This window comes from Coregonus clupeaformis, chromosome 36 (genome assembly GCF_020615455.1).
Source record: "Coregonus clupeaformis isolate EN_2021a chromosome 36, ASM2061545v1, whole genome shotgun sequence".
Classification (NCBI taxonomy): Eukaryota; Metazoa; Chordata; class Actinopteri; order Salmoniformes; family Salmonidae; genus Coregonus; species Coregonus clupeaformis.
Window position 1 is genome coordinate 38778052 of NC_059227.1, and position 15667 is coordinate 38793718.

The 15667-nt window shown below is 42.9% G+C and overlaps 1 protein-coding gene across 2 annotated transcripts in view; it reads left to right on the forward strand.

The window, feature by feature from the left end:
- LOC121552085 (laminin subunit alpha-4) overlaps positions 1–2419 on the forward strand; it is a 35134-nt gene extending 32715 nt beyond the window's left edge. For both annotated transcript variants that reach the window (XM_041864788.2, XM_045211412.1), the window contains 4 exons: positions 313–443; positions 542–635; positions 1053–1172; positions 1458–2419. In XM_041864788.2, the coding sequence (XP_041720722.2) occupies positions 313–443; positions 542–635; positions 1053–1172; positions 1458–1603 (491 nt within the window). In that variant the 3' untranslated portion in view covers positions 1604–2419. The remainder of the gene's footprint in view (positions 1–312; positions 444–541; positions 636–1052; positions 1173–1457) is intronic.
- Positions 2420–15667: the final 13248 nt, after the last annotated feature.

Below are 15667 nucleotides of genomic sequence, written 5' to 3' on the forward strand. Positions count from 1 at the left end.
GGAAGCAGAGAAGCTGTAGTCAGGATAGGGGAATACGATATCCCCAGTGCAGCTGTGGTGAAAATTTGGCCTGGTGGAAAAGTCGAGGGCACGGAGGAGAGTTGCAGACCCAAAGGTCTTGGGAGCCGAGCTGCAGCTGTTTGAATGAGCGCAGAGCAATTTCACACCCTACTGTGGCTGGCTAAGTTTCACACGTGTACATACCTCATTTGGCCGAAGGGCAGTGAAATATTCCAGGTTACAGACGTTAAAGGGGAGGGGGGTTGTAGAGCAGACTTTGCTAGAACTTCTCTTTCCGTCCGTCTCACTCAGATGACACGTTCAACCTGGGGCTGAAGTTTGAGCTGGTGGTAGAGGTGCGCCCCCGTGTGGCGTCAGGGGTGCTACTGCACGTGTACACAGCAGCCGAGGAGTACCTCACCATGTATATCCATCAAAAAGCGGTAAGCCACTAACACAAAGTAATCTGTATTAATTTGCTGATTTTCTATTAGTAGATCTTGGACTTGTCATCAATGCAAGTGTTGTTCTATGCTCACAGGTGGTGGTGCAGGTGAACAATGGAGTTCGTGAGTTCTTCACTCAGGTCACTCCTAGACTAGGCCTGTGTGATGGGAGCTGGCACAGGGTCACAGGTAAGAGTATTCCCTTCAGTGCACTGACTGCCCTGATTTAAACAGGATGGGACCATGATTTATTTACACTGATTGGCCCATGTTATATAGGTTTGTGACGATACCAGTAGTGCAATGTTTTTTCCATGGCAAAAAAGAAAAGATGAAGCAGGTTTTATTATTTGGTTCCTTTAAAAATCTGCTGTAAGTAAAATATTGTGTGATATAGCTTGGAAAATAAATAAATATGACTGATGACAACATAATGATGTTTGTTTCCAACATTAGAGCTGTTTTCCTAAAGAAGTTAAATCCGCTTCATGTTTTGTTTTCCTGCCACGATACTAACGAGTATCGCGATACTGGTATCATCCGGCCCTAAAGTTATGCGCAGTGACTGATAACAATGTGTTCCTTCCTGCCTCCTCTGGTTCACAGTGATCCGAGATGCCAATGTTGTCCAGCTGGATGTGGACTCAGAGGTCAATCATGTGGTGGGACCACTCAACCCCAGCGCCCAGAGTGCCAGGACCCCTGTGTTCATTGGTGGAGCACCAGGTCAGTGGCAAGGCCATACTCAACTCTCATACTAGTTGTTAAACACTGCCTAATCCCTGAGATCCCATCTACAAATCACATCCAAACTGTAACAACTTTGTATAGGTTGCTGAAAAAAATTACAAATACAAAAGTACCTATACTATACAAAAAAATCATATGAACTACATTACAGCTATAGGTAGTTTCACCCAATTCCTTTTAATGCGGTGTCTTTGAACAGATACAGAGGCTGTTAGCAGTAACGAGTGTGTATATAATGTTGTTTATGATCTATCGTCCTAGAATCTCTTCTTCCAGAGGGCGTTGCGACTAGGAGGGCCTACACAGGCTGTATGAGGAACCTGACTGTGAACGAGAGCCAAGTGAGCTTCAGCAAAGCTGCCCTGGTCATCGGGGCCGTCAGTGTGGGCTCCTGTCCAGCTGCCTAAAGGGCCTGTCATAACCAATACAGTCCAGCTCTCCAGCAACAAGACTGAACAAATTCTGCTTCATAAGTAGTTTCCACACTGTCAATAAAGTGTTTTATTAAATTGTCTATCCTTGTCCACCAACGCAAGGTTTGTTGTTCTTTAGTCAAGAGAATGACCCAGAAATGTAAACCACCCTCCCATATGAATTAGTCTAGTTTCACATGAGAAAAAATAACTGTTTTCCAAAGGTTCCCAGTGATTTTGTTTCTTTCAAGGACTGCAACATGTTGTGATTAAGGACCACTGCATTTCCAGTGCTCATATTATAGCCAACTGAAGAAGGCTTGTAAATGTATCTTCATTCTCTTAATCTACATTGACAGTACTCATAAATCACACTCCCACTCCAAAGGGATGGGTTTGGGTTTGGTTGATAGGACCCTAAAGTATAGTTTTTGTTTAGCCAAAGAGAGTTGTGATGTACTGTAGAAGTGCCCTCAACTCCAGTTCCAGACAATGCTTCCACCACCCTATTTTGTCATCTCGATGTAGCCACATCTTTGTCTTCTCAATGTTTTTATTGTAATTTTCAAAGATTTACAAGTTCATGTCAAATAATGGTTTAGAACAAAACAGCCATACAATACATAACATAATACAACACAGACAATATACAAAAAAAGGAATAAAAAGAAATACATAAATAAATTGGTGGTAAGGAAATGGCAGTCACTAGAGAGGGCCACATCCGCATGTAACAAAATAGTCTTCATTGCTTTGTCACCGAGTTGTTTTTCTACCTTTTTTCTGCTGAATAAAATTAATATTCTAAAATCCTTGCTGTTATTGCTTCATTCCCCTCACACATAAAAGACACTGGTCTGATTTACAGATGTGGTCATCAAATACACATGCAGCTAATACAATAATGTTATAGCTTTTTCATTCTGCATTTTCCATAAACTGACACAGCGAGAGAAAGAGAGAGAGCGGTAACATCTTACCTGTATCATGTTGATTATTCTAGGAGGGAAATGTGATGGAATTTCAACCAGATTTCAACCACAGTATACTGCCATCTAGCGCATGATGAGTGGAAGATGGAACTTGATGTAACATTTATCTGCACTGAGTCATTGCGTTATATGCAAACATATATTGAAAAAAACAACAACTTGCTTTGGTCCACGGTTTTTCTGTTTCCATGACAAAACTACGTCATCAACAGGCGACAAACTTGTGGTGCGAATCTCAAATCGAAGACAGTACAGTATGAAGGTAGGCAGAAACTGCTTCTCCAAAATAAATCTCCGATCACGCTTGTAGGCGATGTCATGGCGACGTCATCGGGTCTAACGGTCGTCATGCGCCGAACTGTGTATGTGCATGCCATCAAACCCACTCCTTCAATATAAAGTAGTTTTTGAAGAAAATTAAAACGTGTCAGTTTGTCACTTTCATGAGGTTAGAGTAATAACATCTTCAACCACTTAAAACATTGGCTCGAATCTACACTGAACAAAAATATAAAAGCAACATGCAACAATTTTTAAAGATTTTACTGAGTTACAGTTCATGGATGTTGCTGTTTGGCTAATCACCACTGCCCCCGATGCAAGCACCAGTTAGCCTCGAGCTAGCCTAGAGCCCATATCCCGGCTATCTACCTCTCGGTCTACCGGACGGGAGTAGCCAGCTAACTAGCTACTTGCTATTAGCTACCGTTAGCGGTTTTTCACCATTGTCCGTGGCCTGCACCACCTACCAGCCAGCTCTAGCCTGGACTATTATTCGGCCAGTCTGCACTGTCTGCACAGCGCGTTATCGACCCAGAACATATCCGTTTTTTGCCGGAATCACTGAATCACTGGACCTTTAACTCCGGATTCATCGCTACCAGCAAGCTGCAACAAAATGGACGTTGTGGTTTGGCTAATCATCCTGAGCTAGGCCCATCTCCCGGCTATCTACCTCTCTGTCAACCGGACGGGACCACCTAGTGTTGACACGGAGCCCCGCCGATCCTACACGACTGGTCTGCCGACGAAATCGTCTGATGTGGCCTCTTGCTCGCTAGTGCTTTAGCAGCCCCCGAACTACCTCCAAACTATCCTATTGCTGTTCACCGGACCTTATGATAACTCAGCTATACAGCTGATGCCTGCTGGACTGTTCCTTTTTACGGTACCGCATCCTGATTATGTTTAGCCTCAGCCCAAACTGTGTCGCCATTACCAGCTGTTGTCTTAACTCTCTCAAATTACACCTGTGATTGCTTTATGCCTCTCTCCCATGTCAATATGGTTTGCTTATTGCTGTTTCGGTTATTTCTAATTGTACTATTTCACTGTAGATCCCCCAGCCCAGCTAAACCTGCCTTAGATAGCTCCTTTGTCCCACCCCCCATACACGCGGAGACCGACTCAATCGGTGCCTCCAGTGATGCTATCTCTTTCATTGTTACCCAACGCTTAGGTTTACCTCCACTTTACTCATATCCTTCCATATCCTTGTCTATACATAATGCCCTGAATCTTTTCTACAATGCCCGGAAATCTGCCCCCTTTATTCTATGTACCCAACGCACTAGAAGACCAGTTCTTAAAGCCTTTAGCCGTATCCTTATTCTAGTCCTCCTCTGTTCCTCTGGTGATGTAGAGGCTAACCCAGGCCCTGCAGCACTCAGTATCACTCCTACTCCCCAGGCGCTATCATTTGTTGACTTCTGTAACCGTAAAGCCTTGGTTTCTTGCATGTTAATATCAGAAGTCTCCTTCCTAAGTTTGAGTTATTCACTGCGTTAGCACACTCCGCCAACCCTGATGTTCTAGCAGTGTCTCAATCCTGGCTTAGGAAGGCCACCAAAAATTCTGAAATTTCCATCCCCAACTATAACATTTTCCGTCTAGATAGAACTGCCAAAGGGGGTGGAGTTGCAATCTACTGTAGAGATAGCCTGCAGAGCTCTATCATACTATCCAGGTCTGTGCCTAAAACAGTTTGAGCTTCTACTTCTAAAAATCCACCTTTCCAGAAATAAGTCTCTCACTGTTGCCGCTTGCTACAGACCCCCCTCAGCCCCCAGCTGTGCCCTGGACACCATATGTGAATTGATTGCCCCCCATTTATCCTCAGAGTTCGTACTGCTTGGTGACCTAAATTGGGATATGCTTAACACCCCGGCCATCCTACAATCCAAACTAGATGCCCTCAATCTCACACAAATTATCAACGAACCTACCAGGTACAACCCTAAATCTGTAAACATGGGTACCATCATAGATATCATCCTGACTAACTTACCCTCTAAATACGCCTCCGCTGTCTTCAACCAGGATCTCAGCGATCACTGCCTTATTGCCTGCGTCCGTAACGGGTCCGCGGTCAAACGACCACCCCTCATCACTGTCAAATGCTCCCTAAAACACTTTAGCGAGCAGGCCTTCCTATTTGACCTGGCCCAGGTATCCTGGATGGATATAGATCTCATTCAGTCAGTAGAGTGCCTGGTTGTTCTTTAAAAGTAATTTCCTCTCAATCTTAAATAAGCATGCCCCATTCAAAAAATACAGAACTAAGAACAGATATAGCCCCGGTTCTCCTCAGACTTGACTGCCCTTGACCAGCACAAAAACATCCTGTGGCGTACTGCATTAGCATCAAATAGCCCCCGCGATATGCAACTTTTCAGGGAAGTTAGGAACCAATATACACAAGCAGTCAGGAAAGCAAAGGCTAACTTTTTCAAACAGAAATTTGCATCCTGTAGCACTAACTCCAAAAAGTTTTGGGACACTGTAAAGTCCATGGAGAATAAGAACACTTCCTCCCAGCTGCCCACTGCACTGAGGCTAGGAAACACAGATAAATCTACAATAATCGAGAATTTCAACAAGCATTTTGCTACGGCTGGCCATGCTTCCCACCTGGCTACCACTACCCCGGCCACCAACTCTGCACCCTCCGCTGCAACTTGCCCATGCCCCCCCCGCTTCTCCTTCACACAAATTCAGACAGCTGATGTTCTGAAAGAGCTGCAGAATCTGGACCCCTACAAATCAGCTGGGCTAGACAATCTGGACCCTTTCTTTCTAAAACTAGCCGCCGAAATTGTCGCAACCCCTATTACTAGCCTGTTCAACCTCTCTTTCGTAACGTCTGAGATCCCCAGAGATTGGAAAGCTGCCGCGGTCATCCCCCTCTTCAAAGGCGGTGACACTCTAGATCCAAACTGTTACAGACCTATATCCATCCTGCCCTGCCTTTCAAAAGTATTTGAAAGCCAAGTTAACAAACAGATCACCGACCATTTCGAATCCCACCGTACCTTCTCCGCTATGCAATCCGGTTTCCGAGCTGGTCATGGGTGCACTTCAGTCACGCTCAAGGTCCTAAACGATATTATAACCGCGATCGATAATAGACAGTACTGTGCAGCCGTCTTCATCGACCTGGCCAAGGCTTTCGACTCTGTCAACCACCGCATTCTTATTGGCAGACTAAATAGCCTTGGTTTCTCAAATGACTGCCTTGCCTGGTTCACCAACTACTTCTCAGATAGAGTTCAATGTGTCAAATCGGAGGGCCTGTTGTCTGGACCTATGGCAGTCTCTATGGGGGTGCCACAGGGTTCAATTCTTGGACCGACTATTTTCTCCGTGTATATCAATGATGTCGCTCTTGCTGCTGGTGACTCTCAGATCCACCTCTACGCAGACGACACCATTTTGTATACATCTGGCCCTTCATTGGACACTGTGTTAACAAACCTCCAAACGAGCTTCAATGCCATACAACACTCCTTCAGTAGCCTCCAACTGCTCTTAAACACTAGTAAAACTAAATGCATGCTCTTCAATCGAACGCTGCTGGCACCCGCCCACCCGACTAGAATCACTACTCTCGACGGGTCTGACCTAGAAGTATGTGGACAACTACAAATACCTAGGTGTCTGGTTAGACTGTAAACTCTCCTTCCAGACTCACATTAAGAATCTCCAATCCAAAATTAAATCTAGAATCGGCTTCCTATTTCGCAACAAAGCCTCCTTCACTCATGCTGCCAAACATGCCCTCGTAAAACTGACTATCCTACCGATCCTTGACTTCGGCGATGTCATTTACAAAATAGCCTCCAACACTCTACTCAGCAAATTGGATGTAGTCTATCACAGTGCCATCCGTTTTGTCTCCAAAGCCCCATACACTACCCACCACTGTGACCTGTACGCTCTTGTTGGCTCCTCCTCACTACATGTTCGTCGTCAAACCCACTGGCTCCAGGCCATCTATAAATCACTGCTAGGCAAATCCCCGCCTTATCTTAGCTCATTGGTCACCATAGCAGCACCCACCCGTAGTCTGCACTCCAGCAGGTATATCTCACTGGTCATCCCCAAAGCCAACACCTCCTTTGGCCGCCATTCCTTCCAGTTCTCTGCTGCCAATGACTGGAACGAATTGCAAAAATCTCTGAAGCTGGAGACTCTTATCTCCCTCAATAACTTTAAGCATCAGTTGTCAGAGCACCTTACCGATCACTGCACCTGTACACAGCCCATCTGAAATTAGCCCACCCAACTACCTCATCCCTATATTGTTATTTATTTTGCTATTTTGCTCTTTTGCACCCCAGTATCTCTATTTGCACATAATCTCTTGCACATCTAGCATTCCAGTGTTAATACTAATTGTAATTATTTTGCACTATAGCCTATTTATTGCCTTACCTCCATAACTTGCTACATTTGCACACACTGTATATATATTTTCTGTTGTATTTTTTGACTTTATGTTTTTTTACCCCATATGTAACTCTGTGTTGTTGTTTTTATCACACTGCTTTGCTTTATCTTGGCCAGGTCGCAGTTGTAAATGAGAACTTGTTCTCAACTGGCTTACCTGGTTAAATAAAGGTGAAATAAATAAATAAATAAAATAAGGAAATCAGTCAATTGAAAAAATTGCATTAGGCCCTAACCTATGGATTTCACATAACTGGGAATACAGATATGCATCTGTTGGTCACAGATACCTTAAAAAAAAGTAGGGGCGTGTATCAGAAAACCAGTCAGTATCTGATGTGACTACCATTTGCCTCATGCAGCGCGACACATCTCCTTCGCATAGAGTTGATCAGGCTGTTGATTGTGGCCTGTGGAATGTTGTCCCACTCCTCTTCAATGGCTGTGCGATGTTCCTGGATATTGGCTGGAACTGGAACACGCTGTTGTACACGTCGATCCAGAGCACCCAAAATATGACATGTCTGGTGAGTATGTAGGCCATGGAAGAACTTGGACATTTTCAGTTTCCAGGAATTGTGTACAGATCCTTGCGACATGGGGCTGTGCATTATCATGCTGAAACATGAGGTGATGGCGGTGGATGAATGGCACAACAATGGGCATTTGAGAGAAATAAGCTTTTTGTGCATGTGGAACATTTCTGGGATCTTTTATTTCAGCTCATGAAACATGGGACCAACACTTTACATGTTGCGTTTTTGTTCAGAATAGGTTGTGCCTTTAGATTTTGAGAAAATTAATACTTTTTTACTTCTCTCATTGACTTCTCAAACCCCAAACCTCGGCCTGGTCTGCTTGGTCTGCATCGCAAGCCTTCCCGGAAGTATCGCAATGTTGCACCTCTGGGTTTAGAAACTCTGTGATCAAATTCTCAAACTGCCTTGTACATAGGTCTGAAAGTTCGATATATGAAGTTCTGTAAATTATAATGTTCCAAGAAGTTACCGTCTGATATTCTGTGAAGCGATGACACAATCAGTCGTTGTACAATGTGAGCTTGATACTTTCTTAACTTGTTACGACTTCCTCCGAAGCTGCCTCCTGTGCTTGTTCGGGCAGGCTTCTAGCCACTGCCGCTCCTCATCTCATCATTCCATTTGTTTTGTCTTGTTTATTACACACACCTGGTTCATATCCCCTCATTAGTACCTGTATAAGTGTTCCCTCTGCCCGCCTGTCTGTGTGTGTGATTAGTTATTGTGGAGGTGACTCTAGCTCGGTGGAGCTACTTTGTATTTTGTATCGCCGGGATATTCACCCGTGTGCCTTGTTTTTTTAACGCATTGCTGCGTACCACTGTGTTCCTGAATAAACCATATATTCTGTGATTTACCCTCCTGCGCCTGACTCCGTCCAAAATCACCCACTACATATCTCTACCTGCTCTATGTCTATGGCTGCAACACCTGCGAAAGGGGAGGTGTTAGTAACCAATGATTTATATATACACACTAGAGCACAGATAGGGGGCACTGTGTTGAAGCCATCATGCCTCCATCTTGGCACTCCCCCACCGTTGTAAAAAAATATTTTGGAAGCCATTGAAATGCATTTATTAATGTCTACATACTTTTTTGACATGTTTATTCTATTACAAACACCTTATAGTTTACAAGTATGCAATATTAAGTGAGCTAATGAAAAACAAAATGAATTCCTTAAAGTATCATTTTCTAAGATTACTAATGTCACTGTCCCCACTAAAACATAAAAAATACTTAAATACATTTAATTTGGTCCTTCAAACATTTAATTGAAATAGTGTACAATTCCATTCATTCCTATGGAGGACTACTCCTACTGGGGAGGGCCAATATGGCCGACCGGTGGCTTCAAAGCCTCTCAATGGCCAGTACATAGCAGCAGTCCAGGGTTTATAGACACTGAGTGTACAAAACATTAGGAACACCTTCCCCTCAGAACAGCCTCAATTCGTCAGGGCATAGACTCTAGGAGGTGTCGAAAGTGCTCCACAGGGATGCTGGCCCATGTTGACTCCAAGGCTTCCCACAGTTGTGTCAAGTTGACTGGATGTCCTTTGGGTGGTGCACCATTCTTGATACACATGGGAAAGTGTTAAGTGTTGTTGTTCTTGACACACTCAAACGGAGCGCCTGGCACCTACTACCATACCCTGGCACTTAAATATTTTGTCTTCCAAATGGCACACATACACAATCTGTGTCTGAAGGCTTAAAAATCATTATTTAACCTGTCTCCTCTTCAGCTACACTAGGGTTGAATATTTTCCAGGTATTTTACAAATGTTCCATTCTGAGAATAAATCACTTTTCTCCCGGGTAACTGTTAGATTAATTTGGATTTTAAGAATAATGACTAAAGAATTTCACCCCAAACACAGTATAAATGTTAGAATTGTCATGTAGTGTCAACCCACTAACAGAAGGGGCGTTACTAATCATTCAAGGGGGAAGGCGGGAACTGTTTAAGAAAGGTGGGAGGAGCATAGTGTCTTTGTTTGTCAAGGAGTATAAAAAACAGGATATTTGTGTTTTTGAGGAGAGCTCTCCATGAATAAATTTACCGATAATTACTTGTGGATTGTGGACCTTGAATCATTGATGATTAAAACCAGAGCTTTACAACCTCTGGTAATGATTCAAGCTTAGGTCGAATTAGAGATAGAAATTCACATGACAGATTGGTCCTTCGAGCGGAGCTTAATACATCTTTATCGTTCTAGAGACACCGAAATCCGTGCACGGCCGGGTGATCGCATCCGTGAAAAATAGTCCTGGCCTTCCACGTTAAGGTTATAAGACAGGCCGGTGATTACTCTTTATGAACGATAAAGACGTTAACAAGTTTGAAAAAGCATTTTAATCCAGACTGCGAGGAAAAGGTCAGTAATTTTTATTCATGGATTTTGGTAAAATGAGTTGAACTTAGTTACCAAAGTCAAAGAAGGTAATAATTATTATGACAGGGAGGGTCCGCAATTGATCCTAGAGGTAAATAGCTATTACAAAAAAAAACTAGTCCGAAATGACATGGTAGTGAATTGCAATCACAAATGTAAACTAAGTTAACATTGTCATTGTACGAATTGCAATGTTCAGTATAAACAGGCAAATAATTATCATCGTATGAGAGGGATATGTCGGGAGTTCTATATGCGACTGGGCATTTGCTAGAACTTTGCAAACAAGTTTAACAGATGATAAGGTCGTATGTGTGTGAGACTTAATCCCTCGGGTGACGTGATTATTATTTCAGGGGTGGAGGAAAAAATAAGTCGCGTGAGGAAAATTGGGTAACTTACTCTTTTCATGAAACCGGAGTTTTAAATAGAAACTCTGGATTAGGGGTTAAATAATTTTAAAGGGTTAATTACAAAAGCAAGAGGCGCACTAAGAGATTGGCTCCTACGGAAATAATTCGGGAGTGAATTATTTAAAAAACAAAAAGGGGGGGAGGGATTTCTTATTGTTCCACAATGGGAAAGACATCTTCTAAACAAGTCCGAGAATTAACGGGAGATGAAAGATATATGTTAGGGAGGGATCGGAGAAATATGTTTTATGGGTCCATTTGGGAGAAGAGGTATGAATTTATTGGGCATCTCGAAGTAAAAAAGTTAGTAGGCAGATGCATATAAAATTAGATGAAAAAAAAGCGAAAGGAGGGGCTGAAGACAGGGAGTGTGTTTTTTTAAGCGCGAAAATGCTTTAACGGGGACAAAGGAATATTTAACCATCGTGACTGCAGGGGAAAAGGAGGATGACAGTCAATATTTTTGGTTCAACGGGTAAAATGTTTGAAAAATGATTAGTGTCAATTAAGAATTGGCTAAAAACACCACAAAGCGATTATTTGAGAGGTACCTATAAAGTCCAACGATGTGGTCCTCTGTAGCTCAGCTGGTAGAGCACGGCGCTTGTAACGCCAAGGTAGTGGGTTCGATCCCCGGGACCACCCATAAAAATAAAATAAAACATGTATGCACGCATGACTGTAAGTCGCTTTGGATGGAAGCGTCTGCTAGATGGCATATTATTATGCATGTGTCTGGACTTTCGCACTCAAACGTAGACGTACGTAATGGGTGAGAAGGTGGAGAATATTTGCGTTTTTGGTCAGTTGGCAGACGCTCTAATCCAGAGCGATTTGAAAAACCAATAGAGAGTTGAATTGAACTATTCTGTTGTGTTGGGCATTTGAATGGCATAAGGTGAAATATGTGTGTATGAGGAAATTCAACGGCGGGTATAAATGATAACCGGATACTACTTAGTATTTGGTTGGTTAAATGCTAAATAAAAGATTTGAGGCGTGGTTATGGGGTAACTAGGAAGACGCACTTATTCAATAGAGAATGGGTGGAGAGAGAGTTTTTACGTGTATTAAAAGTTGCATAAGATAACTAGTAGTATTCTAAAGTCTATGAAAACATGTTATAAGGTTACCATGCGCTCTCCCCGAAGGAGCAAGGGGAGGGTGAGAGATGGTAGGAACATCATTAAACGTATGCTGATAAACGATAGCAAGTATTTGTTTTATTAATTAGGGCCTAATCAGAGAGAACAGTTAAATAAATTGAATAGCGAACTGAAATGGGTTAGCGGGAAAATACAGAATAATTGGACGATTTTAAAACGATAATTTATTTTGGTTAGGAAGCAAGTGGCATTGGCTGTTGTGCTGGGGGAATAGCGCCAGCCTGTGGTGGGTTCTGGATTTGTTATAAATAACTGTATATTTTAAACTAAAATGAATAGACTACAATTGGAACATCAGAAAAAGGACAATATAATTCGTAATAGTTATTATAATTATTATTGATAGTTATTGCAGTTATTATTATCCTGAGTGGCGCAGTGGTCTAAGGCACTGCATCGCAGGGCTAACTGTGCCACTAGAGATCCTGGTTCGGATCCAGGTTCTGTCGCAGCCGACAGCGACCGGGAGACTCATGGGCGGCGCACAATTGGCCCAGCGTCGTCCAGGGTAGGGGGGAAAATGGCCGGCAGGGATGGAGCTCAGTTGATAGAGCATGGTGTTTGCAACGCCAGGGTTATGGGTTCGATTCCCACGGGGGGGAGGCCAGTAAAAAAAATAAAGATAAAAATAATAAAAATGTATTCACTAGGTTGCTCTGGATAGGAGCGTCTGCTGGGTGACTAGAATGTAAATGTATTATCATTGATTCAGTAATGATAGGAGGGAAGTAGCAATAGAGCTGAGAGGGTTGAGAGTTGAGGACAAGGAGAATGATTTGTGGCTCTGGTTGGCGGGAAAAAGGAGAGGCAGAGACAGACTTAGAGAGAATAAAAGAAAAAGAGAGAAGGAAACTGTTTAGGTTTGAAAAACAAGCAGGCTGAGAGACAGAGATAACAGTTTCTGGAGCTTGAAAAGCAGAGACTAACAGAGTAAGAAAGGGAACAGACGAGAGCAGAGTATTTAATGGCCACTAGGGGAAATAGCTGGGATCGGTAGAACTCCAGGATAGAAGAGGAGAGAGATTTACTAGGGGGTGGATCAAATAATTGATAATGGATCATTTGAATGAGATCACATGTAGCAGATTTAGAGTAATCAATTAAATAGTCATTGTATACTCGAGAAATTTTGAGGGATTTTATGAAGTTAGGCAGTATTTAGGTCATAAGAGGGAGCTACCAAATTAAGTTGAGCCTAACTATCTTTGATTGTTATTTTTCAATTGGGTTTTTCAAATAAAATAAAAACACACCCAGCATGATGTTTATAAAGGGTTGTTATGTTGAATTTAGGGAATTTTCAACAGTTCATAGGTGGTGTTTACTATGCTGTGGGATGGAACGGTTTATTGGGTGATATTTGAAACTAAATTCATGGAATAAGCTGCAGTAATCAGAAGAATGTACAATCTAAGGCGAGACAACTATTGCCTAGATCATTGATTTAGCAATAGGGTCAGGTAGATAAGGACTAGAGAAAAAAAAAAGCTTGGGTCGTCATTATGTACTGCATACGGGTAAATTAAGTGATCTTATCTATGGGAAGGCAATGGCAGCCCATGGTAAAATCATTTGGAACTCTGAGGAGGAAGAACAGGTTATGTTGTTGCTCTCTTCCCAAACAGTCTTAGCTTTTAATAAATATATCAGGGATGTTACCCAAAATGGTAGAGAGTAAAGAGGGATGACATTGGTCGTGGTTTAAAGATGATGTTTTTTTTTTTGGTGGGCTATTAGAGATAACTGGGTTAATCACGAACATAGAGGTTTTTATTCTTTGTTGCTAGGCAGAATACTTAGGTGACCTAAAAAAAAAAATATGGACTTGTCATGTCCAACAATCAGTCTTCAGGTCAAGCCCGGGAGAGCCGGGGTAGAACAGAGGTTGAACTAAACATAAGTGTTTTTACAAGATAAGAGATTGTTTGATTGGATTACTAATTGATTCTGAACTGAATGAAAGTCGAATTTAGCCGCCATAAAGACAAAGGAAGTGGGAGGAGCAATAAAGAAGCAAAAGACAATCTAAAAAATGAAAGGCATGGCAATTGGTTGATAAATAACCCAAGGGAATGTTTAGGAAGGTGGAAAAAATTGACACATAAGCAGAACTATGTGTCAAGAGGGGGGAAGAGGCTAATTGTATTAGATAATATACGAAGGAGAGGACAAAATACTTTTAAAAAATAAAATAAATTTTTTAGATAGTCTAAAAAGAGAATGCAGTCAGAAATTGTTACATTAATCTGAACATGTGTGAAGATAGTTTATTAACCACACCCGTATGTCAGAGGTTTTGTGCCCCACAGGTGAACTAAAGGAGAAGGTGACCCACTATCTAACCAGGTGACTGGTGAGCATCCAGTCACTAGAAGGAAGACTGGAAGCAGGCCTGTTGGGAAGGGCCCTATCAGGTTATGCTGGTAACCACCTTGGCCATTAGAATAGCAGAGAGAGGAACCTGGGTCCATGTTACCCACTGCAAGAAGGTCGGACCACATACAAGCACCGCTTAGCACACGCAGAGTTGACGAGCGGAACTGCGCCACAGGGTGCGGGGGTCATCTCTGTCAACGAAGATCTCCTACCCAGACCTATCATCACTGTAGTGTGTTCCTAGGGTGTGAGTATGGGGTGGTACCGAGCAGAAGGACTCAAGACAGGAGAGGGTTGGGGGTTTTTGGGAATATGGGTGACCCTGAGCTGCATCATAGTCTCGGCAATAGTCGTGGTAGGTCAAAATCCACCACCACCTCGCACCAATTACGCTATGGCCTTACCATTATTAAGAAATAAAGGGAAAGCGACCCGACATACTGACCATCAAGGGCGCAGTGATCTACAAAATAGGAGTCAGAGAAGGGTGGGGAGTAAGATTCAAAATTATGATTAGGGATCTTATCAGAGCGGATAAGCAAGCAACATGGGATTATAAGATCCCGTTGTATTTATGTTCAGCCCCCTCAGCGGATTGTTCCTGGGCTCAGGTATTTAGACATACTGGGGGAAGGAGATATGAGACGGGGGGGGCTGGACGTCAAGATGGAGGATAAGAAGGTATAACGACATCCCCACGGAAATGGTAGTAACAATAGTAAAAGTCACTAAAGAGGACATGAGAAGAACTTACTGGGCTTGCGCGGACGTATACGGACGGGATACTTGTCTAAGATTATATTTGATGGAGTCAAAAGATATAGAGGGAGCAGGTACTGTCATTAATCCACTAACAGCAATAGACCGAGTAGATCAGTCAAGGGATGACGGAGTCAATTCAACTAACCCGTCCACTATGAAAGATTTTCTCCTCCAAGAATGGAACCAAGGGGAAGTGGAGGGGGTCCCTGATGAGAATCTCTGGTTAAAGTGGATGAAATACACCGCTAGGGCCTTGGGGGAGACCAATTGTTATGCATGCTCCATTGGGCGACCAACAATGTTAACCGCCCCAATGCCAAAGGCAATGTTTCCCTGTGTATTAGACCTGGGGTCCAATCAAAAAGAGCCAAATTGCACAGGGATTGGGCTGGCAAAATTGACATACTCGGCCAGCCCACCTAGATTCACTTTAACTCCTGGCGAATACCAGTGTTACAGACATAGAAATGGCACCCGTAACTTGGGTGATTTTGATGGCTGTAAGGAGATAATTAATGTGACTGATTTAGATAAGGAAGGAAGGGGGAAAAAAATTAGGAACCTAACCATCCCTTTGACTGATGTGTGGTGGGCATGCACTAAAAAAAGGGAGCATTCGGCAGACATTACCAGAGGGATGGGTGGGTACTTGTGCACCAGTATTGTTGGTCCAACCT